The 19963-nt window shown below is 43.4% G+C and overlaps 2 protein-coding genes across 2 annotated transcripts in view; one reads left to right on the top strand and one right to left on the bottom strand.

Annotated features, from left to right (window-relative positions):
- Positions 1-19963, bottom strand: part of LOC310834447 (vomeronasal type-2 receptor 26-like) — a gene marked incomplete at both ends in the record, with an annotated part of 194507 nt that overhangs the window by 87543 nt on the left and 87001 nt on the right. The window lies entirely within an intron of this gene.
- LOC310834415 (vomeronasal type-2 receptor 26-like) lies at positions 676-8775 on the top strand (the record flags this gene model as incomplete). The annotated part of the gene is made up of 6 exons (XM_083717906.1): positions 676-847; positions 2405-2601; positions 3237-4103; positions 4509-4736; positions 5315-5441; positions 7874-8775. 6 exons carry the CDS (start codon positions 676-678, stop codon positions 8773-8775), a joined length of 2493 nt encoding a protein of 830 aa, XP_083574032.1.

The raw sequence follows: 19963 nt of genomic DNA on the forward strand, positions 1-19963 counted from the left end.
ACTCTCGGAATTGACTCTACGTTTAAACCCACACCTTCATTTTGTGCCAACTAAGAATGATCTCTGGGTAAACTTAACTCTTGCTCAGGACAAAGCAATGCTGCCTACTAATTATCTCTCAAGGAAGACAATCATAGTTGTACAATTCAGGGGAGAGAGGCTTTAGCAATTTGGTCAGGCATGATGCAACTGCAAATACGAAGAACACACTGAGGAATTATTTCCATCATTGTCAAAATTACTGGCTTCCATCCTCTTACATAGCAGATATACACATTCTGTTTGGATTAAAAAACAATAGCATCTTTTAAAAGGCATAACAGCTTCCTGTTGTTCAGAGCTATGTCTAGGCACAGCCAGGGCTCTGCCAGTCTTTTGTATCATCATTCTTCTTTTACATGTTTGGATATGATTCCATACAGTCATCAATTTCAAGGAAAAGTGAAATTTATAACTAAACAGCTGCAGTTGGTTGTTTTAAAAAGAAGTAATAATAGCTACAATGTTATTATTTGTATCCCAGCAACCTCCAGTCATTCCTGGGAATAATGTGTGAAGAAAAAGAAAATATGCTGGCTAACTCAAAGACCAAAGGGCTAGTGCATAGATTACCTAACAGCCCCCTATTCAAAGGATACTTTAGCCAAACTGATAACATCCGCATAAAGTGGAAACATGGGACTCTACATTGGGAATGGAAGATTTCTGAGCAGGATCCTGCTGGTGCTCTTTCTGCTGTTACTTCTGCTTCACACCATATGTAAGGCACATTCTATTAACTGCAGCATTTATGATGATCCTCTTCCTATTGCTCACGAATTTTACCAGCCAGGAGGCCTTGTAATTGGTGAGATGGTTTCGCAAGTCATATACTTGTCTAATATCCAGTCTTTCAGGGAACAGCCTTCACAGATACTGATTGATGAACCTGTGTAAGACATTATTTATTCCCCTTCTATCCCTGTATAATATAATCAGACTGAAATGATTGAAAACGCATCATTAAGCAATATTGTGATTTATATTTTGATGTACTTTTTCATGGAAACCCAATAAAATTGTAAATTGTAAAATTCAGTATTATGGAAGAGGTTTGAAGTACTCAACCTCAACATGCGAAGATGAGGGGCAAGGGTGGATATAGGTAGACAGAGAGACAGAGACAGCAACACCCCAATTTACATGAGAGTCACGTTCCGGGAATCACACTGAAAGCCAACATTGTGTATGGCCAAAACAAATTGGGTTCAATGGCAGATGGGATTCCCAAAGTCTTTTCTCCCAGACGCTCATCCCCTTTGGATTCAATTTTTATTGTTTTGCCAGCCATGTAAATCTGAATACAGATTGTGGGCTTAATGTATTAATTTCTATGATTACTGTAACTGTTTGTATTGCTACTATGTTTTCCTTTGCAAGCTCCACTAATATAAACAGTTCTGTGCTTCTCTTTGTTATTTAGTAAGCCTTCTACAGCATTTTCACATGGTGGTTCATGCCTTGTCACTGCCCACTATTTCTGTTCTGTACATACCTCGCTCCTTCTCAACCTTGAGGGATGTGAGTTTATGTCCATGCCCACCTTCTGACTCTTTCTCTGTACAGTGGTACCTCGGGTTAAGAACTTAATTTGTTTCGGAGGTCCGTTCTTAACCTGAAACTGTTCTTAACCTGAAGCACCACTTTAGCTAATGGGGCCTCCTGCTGTCGCCATGCTGCTGGAGCACGATTTCTGTTCTCATCCTGAAGCAAAGTTCTTAACCCGAGGTACTATTTCTGGGTTAGCGGAGTCTGTAAGCTGAAGCGTCTGTAACCTGAAGTGTATGTAACCCAAGATACCACTGTATAACACAATTCTGGATCTTTTCTGTCTCTCCTCACGCTTGGAGTACATTGCTTTCTCCCCTCACTATTCCCTCAGATTGCTCCACTTCGCACCCCTGAGTGATCCTTTTTCTGTTCCACTGCTCAGTTGAAGAACAGAGCCTGGAAATTATTCAGAGCAATGAGCTTTGCTCTTCCCATGTCATTATTTAGTTATATGTACTTCTGGGAGGCATAACCACCTACAACATTTCATGGTGAAGTAAGCAGCCAGCAAGGGAAGGGATCAAAGGCTCTGTGGCCTCAGGTGATGTTCTCTATTGCTTTCTTGCACCTATGGGCACTGTACTGGCAAGGCCACACCTATTGACATTCAACTACTAGTTTTTATTGGTACAAAGAGTAACTCTGTGAATTGCAGGGAGCATTTCTTCTTCCTCTTCTTTTTCCTCATTTCAGTCCATTGTGTTGTAATTTTATTACAGCTCCGTGCCAAAGAACTACCAGCACATCCTGGCCTTAGCATTTGCTGTCAAAGAGATCAATGAGAATCCCAAAGTCTTGTCCAACATCTCTCTAGGGTTCCGCGTCCTCAACAGCTACTACACTGCAAGGATGACCTACAAGGCCACGCTCAACCTGCTTTCCACACAGCATAGATTTGTCCCCAACTTCAAGTGTCACAAGTGGAACAACCTGATAGCTCTCATTGGAGGATGCATCTCTGAAATCTCTGCCAATATGGCCACCATTTCAGCAACCCACAAGATTCCACAGGTAAATTGAGAGCATGGGTGTATGGGAAATACTATCTTGATTTCAACACAGTCTTGACAAGGTTTCTGTAAAGTTTATTCAGGAGGGCAGTTTGGATTGGGATTGACCAAGCAGTGCTGAGAGCCAATTGTACAGAAAACTTGAGTATCTGTAAATTGAAGTGGAATGGTATGAATGTGTCCAGGATGTAAAGGATTTGAGTTTTTATGGATTCTTTCTTTTTCGTTTGTAATAGATCTAATACACAGCTGAAAACACATAATGTAATCAATGGCTGACAGAACTGTCTAACTTTAGTCCAGAGAGGAAGAGACTAAGGAGGTTAATATAGTACTCTAAAATACCTTAATGGCTGTTACATAGAAGAAGGGAAATACTTGTTCTCTGCTGCGCTATAGGGCTGGACTACATATTTTTAAAACATTAAGAGAAACAATAAAAAATTATCACTAATGAATCAGATTACTGGCTCTTCTTCCACACTGTTTTCCCTTACTTGAAGTTTTCTTCTTTAAAACCTATGCAGACATTTACTGGGAAAGCTATGTCTCTGAAGTACCTGTGAAATCTATAGTTTTGCATTCTCTCATAATCCATCAAAAACAAAACTAAACACCTCATACTTTTTATTTTAGCTCACATATGGATCTTTTTTGGCGATACAGGATGCAAACATGCACTTCCCATTTTTATACCAGATGGTCCCAAATGAAGCCAAACAGCAAATAGGAATTGTGCGATTACTTCAACATTTCAAATGGACATGGATTGTAGTTTGTGCTGTGGATAATGACAAAGGGGACCAGTTTCTACAGACAATTTTACCACTACTCTTTGAGCATGGCATCTGCTATGATTTCATAGTAAGATTAGAAAAATGGAACTATCTGGATGAGATGATACGCTTGGCTTACCAGCACTGGGAAAGTTATGCAATTGCATTTGAGACAAAAGCTAATGTATTTGTGGTTTATGGGGAACCTCCATCTTTTCTGTTTTTGAGAGTATTGTCATTTATAGTACCTGTAATGGGATGGCCACCTCTGGGTAAAGTGTGGGTTGCTACATCTCACTGGGATTTTGCTTCACTGTCTATTCAGAAAGACTGGGAAATACAGATGTTCCATGGTACTCTATCCTTCACAGTCCACTCCAGTCAGCCATTAGGGTTCCAGAAGTTCATTCAGACGATAAGACCCTTCTGGAACAAAGAGGATGTTTTCATCAAGGATGTCTGGGAACAGACTTTCACCTGCTCCCTGAAAGCATCTTACGGACAGGAGGTGGAGGCTGAGCAGAAAGAACCCTGCACTTTGGAGGAGAAACTGGAGAACCTTCCTGGGATTTTGTATGAAAAACACATGACTGGTCACAGCTACAATGTCTACAAAGCTGTCTATGCTGTGGCACATGCTTTGAACTCCATATACAAATCCAGCTCCAAGCATAGCACATTGGCAAGAGGAGAGAGATTTGCCTTTCTGAATGTTCAACCGTGGCAGGTAATGACAACTCTATATGAGCAACTTTTTTGCTTTGCCTCCATCTACCACTGATCTCCTGGCTTTTCACCTCACCAGTCCCAATGAGCTCTAGCCGTGTCTGGTGGAAAGAGCCACAGATATTAGCCTGCCTGACCTGGTGCACATTTACTCAACATCACTGTCATGCTAGCTTGCCAAATACCCACAATAGGAACCCAACTACCAATCTGGTTTGCTAGACATTTTCAAACAATGTATCCCTTACAACAATTGTTCTTCATGTACTTCATTTCATGTTAATAATGATGATGATGATGATAGACAAGTTGAAATACTGCATCACCATATATACTGCATCACGATATATGCTTTAAGCACAGTTATTCCTATCATTAATTCCATGTAAATATTTCAATATTCCAGGTCCATCCCTTTCTGAAGAGCCTTGTATTCAACAGCAGCACTGGAGAGATGGTGCACTTTGATGAACATGGAGAACTGGTTGAAGGTTTTGATGTTACCAATTGGATCACTTTCCCCAATGGCTCACTGACTAGACTGAAAGTTGGAAGACTGGAGCCTCAGGCTCCTCCAGGCAAAGATTTAACCATCAATGATGAGCAAATCGTGTGGCATCCAAGTTTTAATCAGGTGAATGATAACTGCAACCTCTTGACTTTATAAAAGGGGAATGTTCCCTTCTGAACAGCTCACCATTCCGTCAGTTCTTAAGGTGCCCTATTGTAGATCTTATGCTTTATGACCCTTGACCTCATAAATTGATCTCAAACCTCAAATTAAAGCAAGGAGTCCTTTTGGCCATCTGCTCCATTTAATTGATTTGTGAAAATGTGTAGTCACATAAGCTAGTTACAAAGCATTGGAAAGTAACATATTTGATTTTGTAAAGTGTCACAGAATATCATGTAATAATTTCTGGAAGGAAAAAAGATGGACCTTGCTTTTATCTCCAAGATATCTTTATCTTATTTCTACAACTTCATATTTTGGGGGGTTTGGAAATCGCATTGTCTTTCCTATGATCTGCTTTAAGGCTGAGTCTTAGACTGATCAAACCTAGAGATGAAGTTGGGAATTGGTAACAAAGGGGCGACAGAAGGGCTGAGCCAACTGGTTCATCCTCAGTCTCTCTGCCCCTCACATGAGTCTAATCACATGGAGGTGAAAAGGGCTAATCTATTGTTGCTCATCTATATGATTTTGCACAGGCGCTGCCCCTTTCTGTGTGCAATGACAACTGCAACCCTGGCTTCAGTAGAAAAAAGAAGGAAGGAGAGAAGTTTTGCTGCTATGATTGTGCTCCGTGTCCAGAAGGAATGATCTCTAGTCAGAAAGGTGGGAGGCAGGAATTCCCATGACCTAATTTATGGGAGATATATATATATATATATGCTATTTATTACCTTTGTTTGGAGAATGCTGGTGAATGCAGAGGAGTCTAATACTTTTTATTATTACTAATTTTTATGAAGTTTTCCATTTTAACAATCCAATCAAGTCACATTAGTTTTTCCAAATTATACAAATGCATATCATAAAGTCCAAATATTTTGCCAAGTTATAATTTTTTTGTTGAGGGTCCCCATGCTTGGAGTTCAGTAGGGTCCAATCATCTCTTATTTCTGCTGATTTAGTGTACACCAGTCCCATCTTTCAATCTTCTTGTTGTTATCCATCTTCTTCTTTAATAGCCTTGAGTTGTTTCCATAGGCGAGTTAAAATAACAATATCATGCTTCTGTGTGAACTTTGCATGACTCTCACTTTTTTAAATAGCTGGTAAGTCTTTTGTTTGCAATAAATCCTCACACGCTGGTATTTATGCCGGGTCCATCCAAAAGTCCTCCTCAGGTGGCAGACGCCATCTTTTCTCCATTCTGATGAAATATAATCTAGGCGTTTGCTCATTAATTTTTCAGACCATTTGCACCATACCTTAGCCTTTCCAGGGGAGGTTTGCCAAGTCAGACTTAAAATACAGACATGATAACAAAGTAATAGCTCTCCTCCCCCTATGACTATCAATCTCTGCAACATAGTCTGTCTCATAATGGCGGATCCTGATTAAATACTGCGTCACAAGAGAGCCTTTAGTCTTCTTTCCAAATATTTCAAAAAAACAAAGGCTTTAGTTGATATTTTTATTTCCACACAGTTTATTTTCCAATCTCACTTGCTATAGGTTGTATTGATGGTTCTTTGGGGGGGGGGGGGTTTAGGTAGTATCGTAATAAGAAAAGAAAAAGTTTTATCCCCCCCCCACCTTTCCGTTCCATTTCAACATACCGGCTTAGATGTTATTCTTGGATGCTATCTTCTTTCCAATCCAATCCATCACTCTTAACGTCTCAGTGGCAGGCTTAATTAGCAGCTAACGTACCCTTTCTTCACTCAAAGCATGTGCAATAAATCTTATATCCAATCTTTTATCATAAGAAATGCAACATGAGGTCTCTTGGAGACAGCGTCCGGGAGAACCGAGGTCGCTTGAGGGCTTTCCATCCAGTGCCCTCACCCCCTTCTTCTTTTCTAACTCAGGGGTGGTTTATGGACAACCGCGGATGAGGCTGCTTCTTCCCTTCCACCGGGAAGAAAAATGGGAGGCTGATTACTCCCATCTCAGCCCCTTAATTACCTCGTGTGAGCTGGAATCATAGAATCATAGAATCCTAGAGTTGGAAGAGACCACCAGGGCCATCGAGTCCAACCCCCTGCCAAGCAGGAAACACCACCAGAGCACTCCTGACATATGGTTGTCAAGCCTCTGCTTAAAGACCTCCAAAGAAGGAGACTCCACCACACTCCTTGGCAGCAAATTCCACTGTCGAACAGCTCTTACTGTCAGGAAGTTCTTCCTAATGTTTAGGTGGAGAGATGGTATTGTTGGCCATCTTCCAAGGCCCCCCTAGCGGAGCCCCCTCAGAGGAGTCTAATACTAAAGGAATTTTCAGAAACAATTATGTTGTTGTTGAGTTGTTTTTAAAAAATTAATCAAAGTTATTGAGCCTTTATAGGATTTTTAAAGGTTTTTTTAAAAAAACATCAACAACCGCCCTATTTGCCATATGTTCAGGTTTTCCCAGACATTTTGCCTATTCAGCAAAAATCTGCCTGGACGCCATTTGGCAGCCCAATTCCCAGATGTTTCAGGAAAACCCAGACGTATGGCAGCCCTACATTAGACGGAATACAATTTTGCTGCCCACACAACTCATGGGACATTGTGAGGATAAAGTGGAGGGAACGAAGTATGCCACTTGAAGTTCCTTAGATATAAATGTAGTAAATGTAAAGCTAGAGGTAGATGGATGGATGAAGGAATGAATGAAAGATTAGACACCTGTTTGAGATGGAAAAATGAGCAAAGTGCGCCTCGGTTGCCAGCAATTTCCCAAGCAGTGAGAAAGTCCTCTCCTGGTTCCAGCCAACTCTAAAGCCAGGGTGAGAAACCTTTCGCATCCTCAGGACCTCATCCTGTTCTGTGTAACCTTCTAGGAGTAGTTGGTGGGTCCTGAGGCAGAAGTGGAGGGAGCAGCTAAGGTGAGTTTTAACTTGTACCGTGGGCTACTTTCTATACAAACTTTCCATGAGATTCACTTCTCCTGGATTTTGTCAATGAACTGCAATAACATAAAAAAAGACATCCTTAAATCTTCTTGTGGCTGATTGGTTTTGAATGGCATTACCTAGTGTAAAGGTGTACTTAAATAGCAGTTTGTGTTTAGATAGATGTTGGTTGACCTTTGAAATACCTCTTCCCTTTTTCAGACATAGACGCTTGCATCAATTGTCCAGAAGACCAATATCCCAACAAGGACCAAACTCAATGTGTTCCCAGGATTGTGAGCTTCCTCTCTTACAAAGAAAATCTGGGGATCATCTTAGTGGTATTGGCTATTTCTCTCTCTCTCATCACAACTTTAGTACTTGGCATTTTCCTGAAGCACAAGGATACTCCCATAGTCAAAGCCAACAACCGGACCCTCACCTACATCCTTCTCACCTCCCTCCTCCTTTGCTTCCTGTGCTCCTTGCTTTTCATTGGACAGCCTGGAAGGGTGATCTGTCTTCTCCGACAAATGGCTTTTGGCCTTGTTTTCTCTTTGGTCATTTCCACTGTGTTGGCAAAGACGGTCACTGTGGTTGTGGCATTTATGGCCACCAAACCAGGATCCAGCATAAGGAAGTGGGTGGGGAAAGGACTGACCAATTCGATTGTCTTCTTCTGCTGCTTCATCCAAGCTGCCATTTGTGCTCTTTGGTTAAGTACTTCTCCACCATTTCCAGATAAGGACACGCACTCAGTGATTGGGGAAATCATACTTGAATGTAACGAGGGTTCAGCTTCCATGTTTTACTCCGTCTTAGGCTACATGGGCTCTCTGGCCACCGCCAGCTTCATAGTAGCTTTCTTTTCCAGGAAACTCCCTGACAGTTTCAATGAGGCCAAATTTATCACTTTCAGCATGTTGGTGTTTTGCAGTGTTTGGTTGTCCTTTGTGCCAACCTACTTGAGCACCAAAGGGAAATACATGGTGGCTGTGGAGATCTTCTCCATCTTGGCCTCCAGTGCTGGATTACTGGGTTGCATCTTTTCCCCAAAATGCTACATTATTGTGCTAAGGCCTGAGCTGAATAGCAGGGAACAAATGATAAGGAAGAAAAAATAAATAAAAAAACCAGATTAATTTCTTTATTTGATTCTTACACATATTTCATCGGATATGACGGTAATAGAAATGTCATCGGAATTGTGGTATGAGTGTTTAATGCATTTCCTCCTTAAATTCAGTTGACCCCATCTCATATTGGGCTTGTACTCACATAAAGAATGAGGCATGACTTATTTTTGAAGATTTATTTCAACAAACCATTTTATTGTATAAAACTAAAACATTTGTTATGTCAACTGATTCTCAACACTTCCTGATCCTATAGGAGCAACATAGGAAAAGGTAAAGGCACCTCTGATAATTAGGTCCAGTCGTGGACGACTCTGGGGTTGCAGTGCTCATCTCGCTTTACTGGCCGAGGGAGCCGGCGTACAGCTTCCAGCATGACTAAACCGCTCTTAGAAAACCAGAGCAGCGCACGGAACGCTTCCTGCTGGAGTGGTACCTTTCTTTCTACTTGCACTTTAATGTACTTTTGAACTGCTAGGTTGGGACCGAACAACGGGAGCTCACCCCGTCGTGGAGATTTGAACCACCGAGCTTCTGATCAGCAAGACCTAGGCTCTGTGGTTTGGACCACAGCACCACCCTATGCCTCCAATTTTGAGCAAGCTGAGGGGCAAAAACAAAATTAACTAGATTGAGTGTGCCACGCAGATTATGATCATCTCTTCCCAGCTCAGAGCTTTTGAGACACTGAGTCGTTGAATGGGTCAGATTATGGGAAATATTCAAAGAGGTGCTTTTACTTTTTTATTTTTGAAAATGAGGGTAAGGATTCTGTCTGTTTTAAATGCCCTCTCCCCATCTTCAGTTACTGTAGGTAAATGTATTTATGTTCTCATACTGGGAAATTAGGCCCTGTTCTTGTTCACTACGATGAATGCAAGTCGACGGAGATGTAAGGCAATCCAGATTATCACAAGGTTTCACCTGAATAAACCAACCTCTTTCTAGGGATTTGTTTTTGACTGACAAAGCTGAGCAAACATGTCTGCCCACTAAAATGAACTATCACTCAACTCCAGGGCTGGATCACACTTAGAGGCTGAATTTGTTTCTCTAACTCTTACATCATAGAATGCATGCAAAATTTCTGCCTTCAGTAAACAAATGTTAAACAAAATAAAGACATGTAATGATGGTCCCAGGCGAGCCTCTCTGGGCAGAGTATTCCACAGTAGGGGAGCCACCACAGCAAAGACCCATTCTTGTCATCTTATCCTCTGAACCTCTTGGGGACAGGAGATGTAGAGAAGGGCCTCAGATCACAAGGGCCACCTTAAGGTTTTGGGGTCCTAATGCATTTAGGTCTTTGTAGGTAAAATCCAGCACATTGAATTGGGCCTAGAAACTAATTGGCAGCCCGTGCAGTCAGGGCAGGATTGGTGTAATATGTTCAAACCATCTTGTTCTGGTGAGCAACCTGGTCATTGAATTCTGCAGCAGCTGAAGTTTCTGAACTGAACAGGAGATGTAGAGAAGGGCCTCAGATCACAAGTGCCACCTTGAGGCACTGGGGTCCTAATGCATTTAAGTCTTTGTAGGTAAAGGGCCTAGAAACTAATGGGCAGCCTGTGCAGTCAGGATTGGTATAATATGCTCAGACCGTATTGTTCTGGTGAGCAACCTGGTCATTGAATTCTGCAGCAGCTGAAGTTTCTGAACTGCTTTCAGAGTCAGCCCCATGTATAACACGTTGCAGTTACCCAATCTGGAGGTTACCAGAGTGCAGGCCACAGAAGTCAGGCTCTCCCTGTGCAGAGAGGGGCATAGCTGAGTTACCAGCACAAGCTGACAGAGTGCATTCTGCACCACCAAGGACACCTGGGCCTCAGGTAATGGGCAGTAATGGATCCGGGAGCACCCCTAAGTTACGTACCTGTTCCTTAACCCTGCTTTGGCAGTATCTCCCCCCCGCAATCATGGACCAGCTGTGATATGTGGGCTATTTTTTAAAAAAAATATAGAAATTTTATTTAATGATTTTATGTTACAAAAGAAAACACATTAAAACCATACTACCATGAAATATAATTGAGAAATAAAAATTACATACATCAATATTTAGTTTGTTATTTGTTATTTACCATTTTTTCCCTCGCTAACATTCCATACAAAAGACACATATGTACACCCACAGGGAAAATAAATGATAATAATGATAATAATGAAAGTAAATATCCCCCCCTTTTATTTTACAAAATCTTTTCTTCAAATTTGACTTCCTGTCAAGTCCTTTCACATATATTTTGAAATATGGCAAGCCTAATGTCAATTTGATATTGATAGCAACGTGGGGGCAAACAATACTGGGAAGTCAAGTCATGAAGGGGATGAACCCATCTGCAGGGTGGGGGACGGGATGGGACGGGAATGAATCTCACGTACTCTCGGACTTGACTCTATGTTTAAACCCAGACCTTCATTTTCTGCCAACTAAGAATATCTCTGGGAAAACATAACTCTTGCTAAGGACTAAGCAATGCTGCCTACTAATTATCTCTCAAGGAAGACAATCATAGTTGTACAATTCAAGGGGGAGAGGCTTTAGCAATTTGGTCAGGCATGATGCAACTGCAAATACGAAGAACACACTGAGGAATTATTTCCATCATTGTCAAAATTGCTGGCTTCCATCCTCTTACATAGTAGATATACACATTCTGCTTGGATTATAAAAAAACAACTGCATCTTTAAAAAGACATAACAGCGTCCTATTGTTCAAAGCTATATCTAGGCGCAACCAGGGTTCTGCCAGTCTTTTATATCATCATTCCTCTTTTACATGTGTGGATATGCTTCTATCCAGTCATCAATTCAAGGAACATTCTTTTTGTGAAATGTGAACTTCCTCGACTAGGCATGGTTTAGCACATGGTTTAGCACTTTGTTTAACTGAAATGCTGCTTTACCATACTGTACTTTCTGTTCTTTGGAGTAACTGTCGTGGGTACAATTATTTTCTTTGCAAACCAAGGAATGGTGAAATTCTATAACTTAACTGCTACAGATGGTGATTTTTTAAAAGAAGTAATAACTAACTTCTTATTATTTGTATTCCCGCAACCTTCAGTCATCCATGGGGATAATATATGATGAAAAAGAAAATATATTGGCTTACTTAAAGACCAAAGCGCTAGTGCATAGATTACCTAACAGCCCACTATTCAAAGTCTGTAGTGGAAACATGGGACTCTACATTGGGAGGGGAAGATTTCTGAGCAGGATCCTGCTGGTGCTGTTTCTGCTGTTACTTCTGCTTCACACTATATGTAAGGCACATTCTATTAACTGCAGCATTTATGATGATCCTCTTCCTATTGCTCACAAATTTTACCAGCCAGGAGGCCTTTTAATTGGTGAGATGGTTTCCCAAGTCATATACTTCTTTAATATCCAGTCCTTCAGGGAACAGCCTTCACAGATACTGATTGATGAACCTGTGTAAGACATTATGTATTCCCCTTCTTTCTGTGTATAATATAATCAGACCGGAATGACTGAAAATGCATCATTAAGCAATATTGTGATTTATATTTTGATGTACATTTTCATGGAAACCCAGTAACATTGTAATGGTGGGGTGAAGCATTCTTTAGTTCCTTGGAAGAGGTATGAGGTACTCAAGCTCAGCATGACAAGATGAGGGGCAAGGGTGGATATGGCTAGAGAGAGAGACAGAGACAGTAAGCCTCCAATGTACACAAGGGTCACAATCCTGGAATCACGCCAAAAGCCAATGTTGTGTATAGTCAAAATAAATCAGGTTCAATGGCAGATGGGATTCCCAAAGTCTTTTTTCCCAGACACTCATCCCCTTTAGATTCAGGTTTTTTTTGGGGGGGGGTGTTTTTTTGGGGGGCAGGCATGTAAAGCTGTATACGGATTGCGGTTTTACTGTATTCATTTCGCTTATTAACTGTTTGTACTGCTACTAAGTTTTCCTTTGCAAAGCCCACTAAAATAAACAGTTCTGTGCTTCCTTTTATTATTTAGTAAGCCTGCTACAGCATTTTCACATGGTGGATCATGCCTTGTCACTGCCTCCCTATTTCTGTTCTGTCCACACCTCAGTACTTCTCAACCTTGAGGAATGTGAATGCATTTACACCTGGATCTTCTGACTCTTTCTCTGTGGAAAACAATTCCTGCTCATTTCTGTCTCTCCTCACTTCCTCCCCTCACTTTCCCCTCAGATTGCTCCACTGCTGCCCTCATAGTGCTCCATTTTCTGTTCCACTGCTCAGGTGAAGTTCAGAGCCTGGAAAAGTATTCAGAGCAAAGCTCTTTGCTCTTCCCATTTCATTATTTAGTTATATTTCCTTCTGGGAGGCATACATCTCACAACATCTCATGATGAAGTAAGCAGCCAGCAAGGGAAGGGATCAGAGGTTCTGTGGCCTCAGATGATGTTCTTTATGGCTTTCTAGCACCTATGGGCACTGTGGTGGCAAGGCCACACCTATTGACATTCACCTACTAGTTTTTATTGGTACAAAGTGTAACTCCTTAAATGCAGGGAGCAATTCTTCTTCTTCTTCTTCTTCTTCTTCTTCTTCTTCTTCTTCTTCTTCTTCTTCTTCATCCTCATCCTCATCCTCATTTCAGTCTGTTGTAATTCTGTTGTAATTTTATTACAGCTCCGTGCCAAAGAACTACCAGCACATCCTGGCCTTAGCATTTGCTGTCAAAGAAATCAATGAGAATCCCAAAGTCTTGTCCAACATCTCTCTAGGGTTCCGCGTCCTCAACAGCTACTACACTGCAAGGATGACCTACAAGGCCACGCTCAACCTGCTTTCCACACAGCATAGATTTGTCCCCAACTTCAAGTGTCACAAGTGGAACAACCTGATAGCTCTCATTGGAGGATGCATCTCTGAAATCTCTGCCAATATGGCCACCATTTCAGCAACCCACAAGATTCCACAGGTAAATTGAGAGCATGGGTGTATGGGAAATACTATCTTGATTTTGTTAGCTGCCCTAATTATTATTATTATTATTATTATTATTATTATTATTATTATTATTATTTCAACACAGTCTTGACAAGGTTCCTGCAAAGTTTTATTCAGGAGGACAGGTTAGATTGGGATTCACCAAGCAATGCTGAGAGCCAATTGTCCAGAAAACTCTCGTATCCGTAAATTGAAGTGGAATGGTATGAATGTGTCTAGGACATAAAGGATTTGAGTTTTTATGGTTTCTTTCCCCCGATTTTTTACTAGACCTTATACACAACTGAAAACACATAATGTAAGCAATAGCTGACAGAACTGTGTAACTTTAGACCATAGAGGAAGGCACTAAGGAGGTTAATATAGTACTCTAAAATACCTTAATGGCTGTTACATAGAAGAAGGGAAATACTTGTTCTCTGCTGCGCTATAGGGCTGGACTACATATTTTTAAAACATTAAGAGAAACAATAAAAAATTATCACTAATGAATCAGATTACTGGCTCTTCTTCCACACTGTTTTCCCTTACTTGAAGTTTTCTTCTTTAAAACCTATGCAGACATTTACTGGGAAAGCTATGTCTCTGAAGTACCTGTGAAATCTATAGTTTTGCATTCACTCATAATCCATCAAAAACAAAACTAAACACCTCATACTTTTTATTTTAGCTCACATATGGATCTTTTTTGGCGATACAGGATGCAAACCTGCTATACCCATTTTTATACCAGATGGTCCCAAATGAAGCCAAACAGCAAATAGGAATTGTGCGATTACTTCAGCATTTCAAATGGACATGGATTGTAGTTTGTGCTGTGGATGATGACAAAGGGGACCAGTTTCTACAGACAATTTTACCACTACTCTTTGAGCATGGCATCTGCTATGATTTCATAGTAAGATTAGAAAAATGGAATTATCTAGATGAGATGATACGCTTGTTTATAATGCGCCAGGAAAGTTATGCAATTGTTTTTGAGACAAAAGCTAATGTATTCGTGGTTTATGGGGAGCCTCCATCCTTTCTGTTTTTGAGAGTATTGTCGTTTGTAGTACCATTATTGGGATGGCCACCTCTGGGTAAAGTGTGGGTTGCTACATCTCACTGGGATTTTGCATCAGTTTCTATTCAGAAAACCTGGGAAATACAGATGTTCCATGGTACTCTATCCTTCACTGTCCACTCAAGTCAGCCATTAGGGTTCCAGAAGTTCATTCAGACGATAAGACCCTTCTGGAACAAAGAGGATGTATTCATCCAGGATGTCTGGGAACAGACTTTTACCTGCTCCCTGAAAGCACCTAACGGACAGGAGGTGGAGGCTGAGCAGAAAGAACCCTGCACTTTGGAGGAGAAACTGGAGAACCTTCCTGGGGTTTTGTATGAAAAACACATGACTGGTCATAGCTACAATGTCTACAAAGCTGTCTATGCTGTGGCACATGCTTTGAACTCCATATACAAATCCAGCTCCAAACATAGCAGACTGGCAAGAGGAGGGAGATTTGCCTTTCTGAATGTGCAACCATGGCAGGTAATGACAACTCTATATGAGCAACTTCTTTGCTTTGCCTCCATCTACCACTGATCTCCTGGCTTTTCACCTCATCAGTCCCAATGAGCTCTAGCCGTGTCTGGTGGAAAGAGCCACAGATATTAGCCTGCCTGACCTGGTGCACATTTACTCAGAGTGAACATCACTGTCATGCTAGCTTGCCAAATATCTGCAATAGGAACCCAACTACTGATCTGGTTTGCTAGACATTTTCAATCAATGTATCCCCTCCAACAAGTGTTCTTTATGTAATTCATTTCATGTTAATGATGATGATGATGATGATGATGATGATAGACAAGTTGAAATACTCCATCACCATATATACTGCTTTAAGCACAGTTATTCATGTCATTAATTCCATTTAAATATGTCAATATTCCAGGTCCATCCCTTTCTGAAGAGCCTTGTATTCAACAGCAGCACTGGAGATATGGTGCACTTTGATGAACATGGAGAACTGGTTGAAGGTTTTGATGTTACCAATTGGATCACTTTCCCTAATGGCTCACTGACTAGATTGAAAGTTGGAAGACTGGAGCCTCAGGCTCCTCCAGGCAAAGAGTTAACCATCAATGATGAACAAATTGTGTGGCATCCAAGTTTTAATAAGGTGAATTATAACTGCAAACTCTTGACTTTATAAAAGGGGAATGTTCCCTTCTGAACAGCTCACCATTCCGTCAGTTCTTAAGGTGCCCTATTGTAGATCTTATGCTTTATGACCCTTGACCTCATAAATTGATCTCAAACCTTAAATTAAAGCAAGGAGTCCTTTTGGCCACCTGTGCCATTTAACTGATTTGTGAAAATGTGTTGTCACATAAGGCAGTTACAAAGCATTGGAAAGTAAAATATTTTATTTTGCTAAAATGTCACACAATATCACGTAGTGATTTCTGGAAGGAAAAAAGATGGACCATAATAATAATAATAATAATAATAATAATAATAATAATAAATTTTATTTATATCCTGCCCTCCCCAGCCGAGGCTGGGCTCAGGGCGGCTAACAACAATAAAATAATACAACATTCTAACATTATTTCATTAAAATTAATTCAACTCAAATTGAAGGCAACCATTAGGTTAAAATTCTGCCAAGATTGCCAAAGGAGGGCCTGGTGGAAAAGCTGTCTTGCAGACCCTGGTGAAAGATGTCAAGTCCTGCAGGGCCCTAGTCTCTTGTGACAGAGTGTTCCACCAGATTGGAGCAGCAGCCGAAAAAGCCCTGGCTCTGGTTGAGGCCAGCCTAACCTCTCTGTGACCTGGGACCTTCAGGATGTTTTTATTTGAAGACCGTAAGTCCCTCTGTGGGACATACCAGAAGAAGTGGTCCTGTAGGTACGAGGGTCTTAAGCCGTATAGGGCTTTAAAGGTTAAAACCAGCACCTTAAACCTGATCCTGTACCCCACCGGGAGCCAGTGCAACTGGTATAGGACCGGGTGAATGTGATCTCGCAGCGAGGACCCCATAAGGAGTCTTGCCATAGCATTCTGTACCCGCTGGAGTTTCTGGGTCAGTCTCAAGGGCAGCCCCACATAGAGCGAGTTACAATAATCCAGTCTGGAGGTGACCGTCGCATGGATCACAGTGGCTAGGTCAGAGCGAGAGAGGTAAGAAGCCAACTGCTTAGCTTGGCAGAGAGAAAAAAAGCTGCCTTTGTTATAGCTGCAATCTGCGCCTCCATGGAAAGGGATGTGTCGAAGATTACACCCAAACTCTTAACGGACGGTGCTGGCACTAATTGCACCCCCGCAAGATATGGGAGTTGCCGCCCCAATCCTATATCGTCCCTTCCCAGCCAAAGGACCTCTGTCTTTGAAGGATTTAACTTCAACCGGCTTCCACGTAACCATCCAGTCACAGCTTCCAAACGATCTGATCAGTGTGTCTGGGGCCGAGTCAGGATGGCCATCCATCAACAGATAGAGTTGGGTGTTGTCAGGGAACTGCCATCGGAGCCAGAGGGAGAGGGAGGGCTCCAGAGGGGTTCTGGAGAGCGTCCCGGGAGGGAGAGAAGCAGCCCATCTTCTGGGGAAGGAATTCAGCGTAGCACCAGTGGAGAAGGGGGGCAGATGGGGGAATCGGCGAGGTGGCTCCATGACTCCTCGCCGGAGACCAGTGGGGAGAGCACGGGTCCTCCACTGCCCACACCCTCCCTGCGCAGAAGGCTTCCACGCAGGGAGAGTAGGCGGCGACTAGGCGTCAAAGAGCTTCTTTGCTGGAAGAAGTTCAAGAAATGCCCACTGACGGATTCTGCCAGCGATTGAGACAGCCACGGGTGAGTGGCTGTCCGGACAGAAAGGGTTCACCCAGGTAACCCAGGCAGGTGTGGTGTCGATTTACGCATGAGCAACCCCTAGAACCATTACAGCAATCCGTCAGTCACTGAAGTTGCTTGTGCGCAGCCCCAGAGAGGCAGCACGATGAGCCAAACCAGGACAGCCGGAGAGACGGAGCAACCACCTGCAGTGCGGAGTCTGGTCGAGAGGAACCGAGACTTGGAGCAGCATGTAGCTATCCTGACGGCGCGGCTGGACGAAAGATGGACTCAAGATGCACAGGTCAGACTCACCCCCATCGCAAGGAAGGTACTGGGGCTGGTACACAAGTTTGGTGGGAAGCCCCAAGACTACAATGCTTTCCGAACGGAAGTACAGTACGCTTTGGAACTGCAGAAAGATGACTTTGCTGATGATGGGGAGAGGGTGGCTTACATTGTGGGGCATCTGCAGGATGGGGCGCGCGAATGGATCAGCCCCCTAATTGTGACGCAAAATGATGCCTTGAAGGACCTTAAAAAATTCTTCCAGGCAATGGATGCGATGTACTCCAGCGAAGTGGAGCAAAGTGTGACTCGGCGGGAACTGATTGGGTGCAAGCAGGGGAGCCAGTCCGTCAGAGACTACTGGTCGCATTTTGCGATGTTAGTCCACCGGCTCGGGTGGGATCTGGACTCTGAACTGATACAAATGTTGTTTGAGGAGGGTCTGTCCCCCGCAGTGAAAGACGAGTTGTCCCGCGCGTCCCGACCACGGTCGCTGGATGAGCTCACTAAGGCTGTGCTTGCGATCGGCGTACACCAGGAAGCGCGGGCTCAGGAGAAACGCGAAGTGAGATGGGAACGTTGCCATGACTACCGCATTCCTGAGATACTGAGACAGCCTTCCCAGACGGCGGAGCCAATGGTAATTGATGGCAGACCCGTGCACGCGCAAGGTTTCAAACTCCAATGAAGGTCATAAAAGGGAGGGAAAGGAGTGGAAAACTACCAAGAAGTGTTTCCTCTGTCAACGACCAGGACATTTTGCTAAGGTCTGCCCTCAAAGAAAAGCCTGACAAGGGATGGTGGGGGCTGCTGGCTGCGAGGAGAAGGGGGAGGAAGGGCAGGCGCAGGGAAATGACAACGCCTGGCTGCCAACCAGCAGGGGCAGCAGCCAGGCCAGCAACCAATAGAAGTGCCCCAGCCTGACCCTCCCAAGGCAGCTATAGCCATAGAAGTGGTGCTAGAACTCCCGAATGGGCACCCCGTCAAAGTTAAGGGACTGCTGGATTCGGGCAGCTCGTGTAATTTCTTCAGCAGAGACTTCGCTCTGGAGCACCAACTCCACCTGTTGTCTTTAGATTTTCCCTTGCACGTGACCACCATCAATGGCAGGGAACTTCTGGGGGTGGGGAGTGACACACCAGACCCCGCCAATACAAATGAGGGTTTCCAGGCACACGGAGACCATTGCCTTTCATGTGGCCACACTGGCAGGACCCCCAATAATACTGGGCATGAGCTGGCTGGCACTGCATGATCCAGTAGTGTCATGGCATCAGCGGTCAGTCACCTTTGGGTCAGCTTACTGCTTAGGACACTGTCTGGGAGGGAGAACCCAAGAATGATGGTGGCCAGGGTGGCTGGGCTGGCCGTGGAACAAAAAGGGGAGGTGCCACCACAATATGCTGACCTGAAGGAAGTCTTCAGCGAGAAGGAGGAAGATAGACTACCCCCCCACAGGCCCTTTGACTGCCAAATCAACTTACTCCCAGGGGCTCAGTTGCCAGTGGGTAAGCTGTATGCCATGTCCGACCGGGAGATGCAGGAGTTGCAGCAATTTATTGACAAGAACCTGAAGAGGGGGTTCATAAAGGAATCAAAGGCGGTGGGAGACCGGGTGTGGTTGTCAACCCAAGGGTTACCCCTAAAGGGAGGGTGCAAGAAGTTGCAGCCGAGGCGGCTGGGGCCTTTTGAGGTAACACAGCAGGTGAACCCCGTGGCATTCACGCTCAAGTTGCCTGACAGCATGAAGATACATCCGGTGTTCCATAGGTCCCTACTTTCACCGTACAGGGAGGGGCGGGAATTTCCGGGGCGGGAGGGAGAAGTCACCACACACCCGCAGGTAGAGGAGAGGGAACACCACAACCAAGCCACAGAAATACTCGATTCAAGGTGGCGAGGGCGCAAGGTGGAGTACGTGGTAGCTTGGGAGGGAGAACCCAGGTGAGAAAACACATGGGTCCCCGCTGAATCAATCAATGACGGCTATCTGGTGGAAGAATTCCACAGTTTGTTCCCGGATAAACCAAAACCTCTAGCGAGATTCTGGGAGGAAGAATTTGGAACCACAGACGACGAAGGGGACTTTGTGGGTTTTCCTGCCTCCGGG

This window comes from Podarcis gaigeae (assembly GCF_964106915.1).
Source record: "Podarcis gaigeae genome assembly, chromosome: 16".
In the NCBI taxonomy this organism is placed as follows: domain Eukaryota; kingdom Metazoa; phylum Chordata; class Lepidosauria; order Squamata; family Lacertidae; genus Podarcis; species Podarcis gaigeae.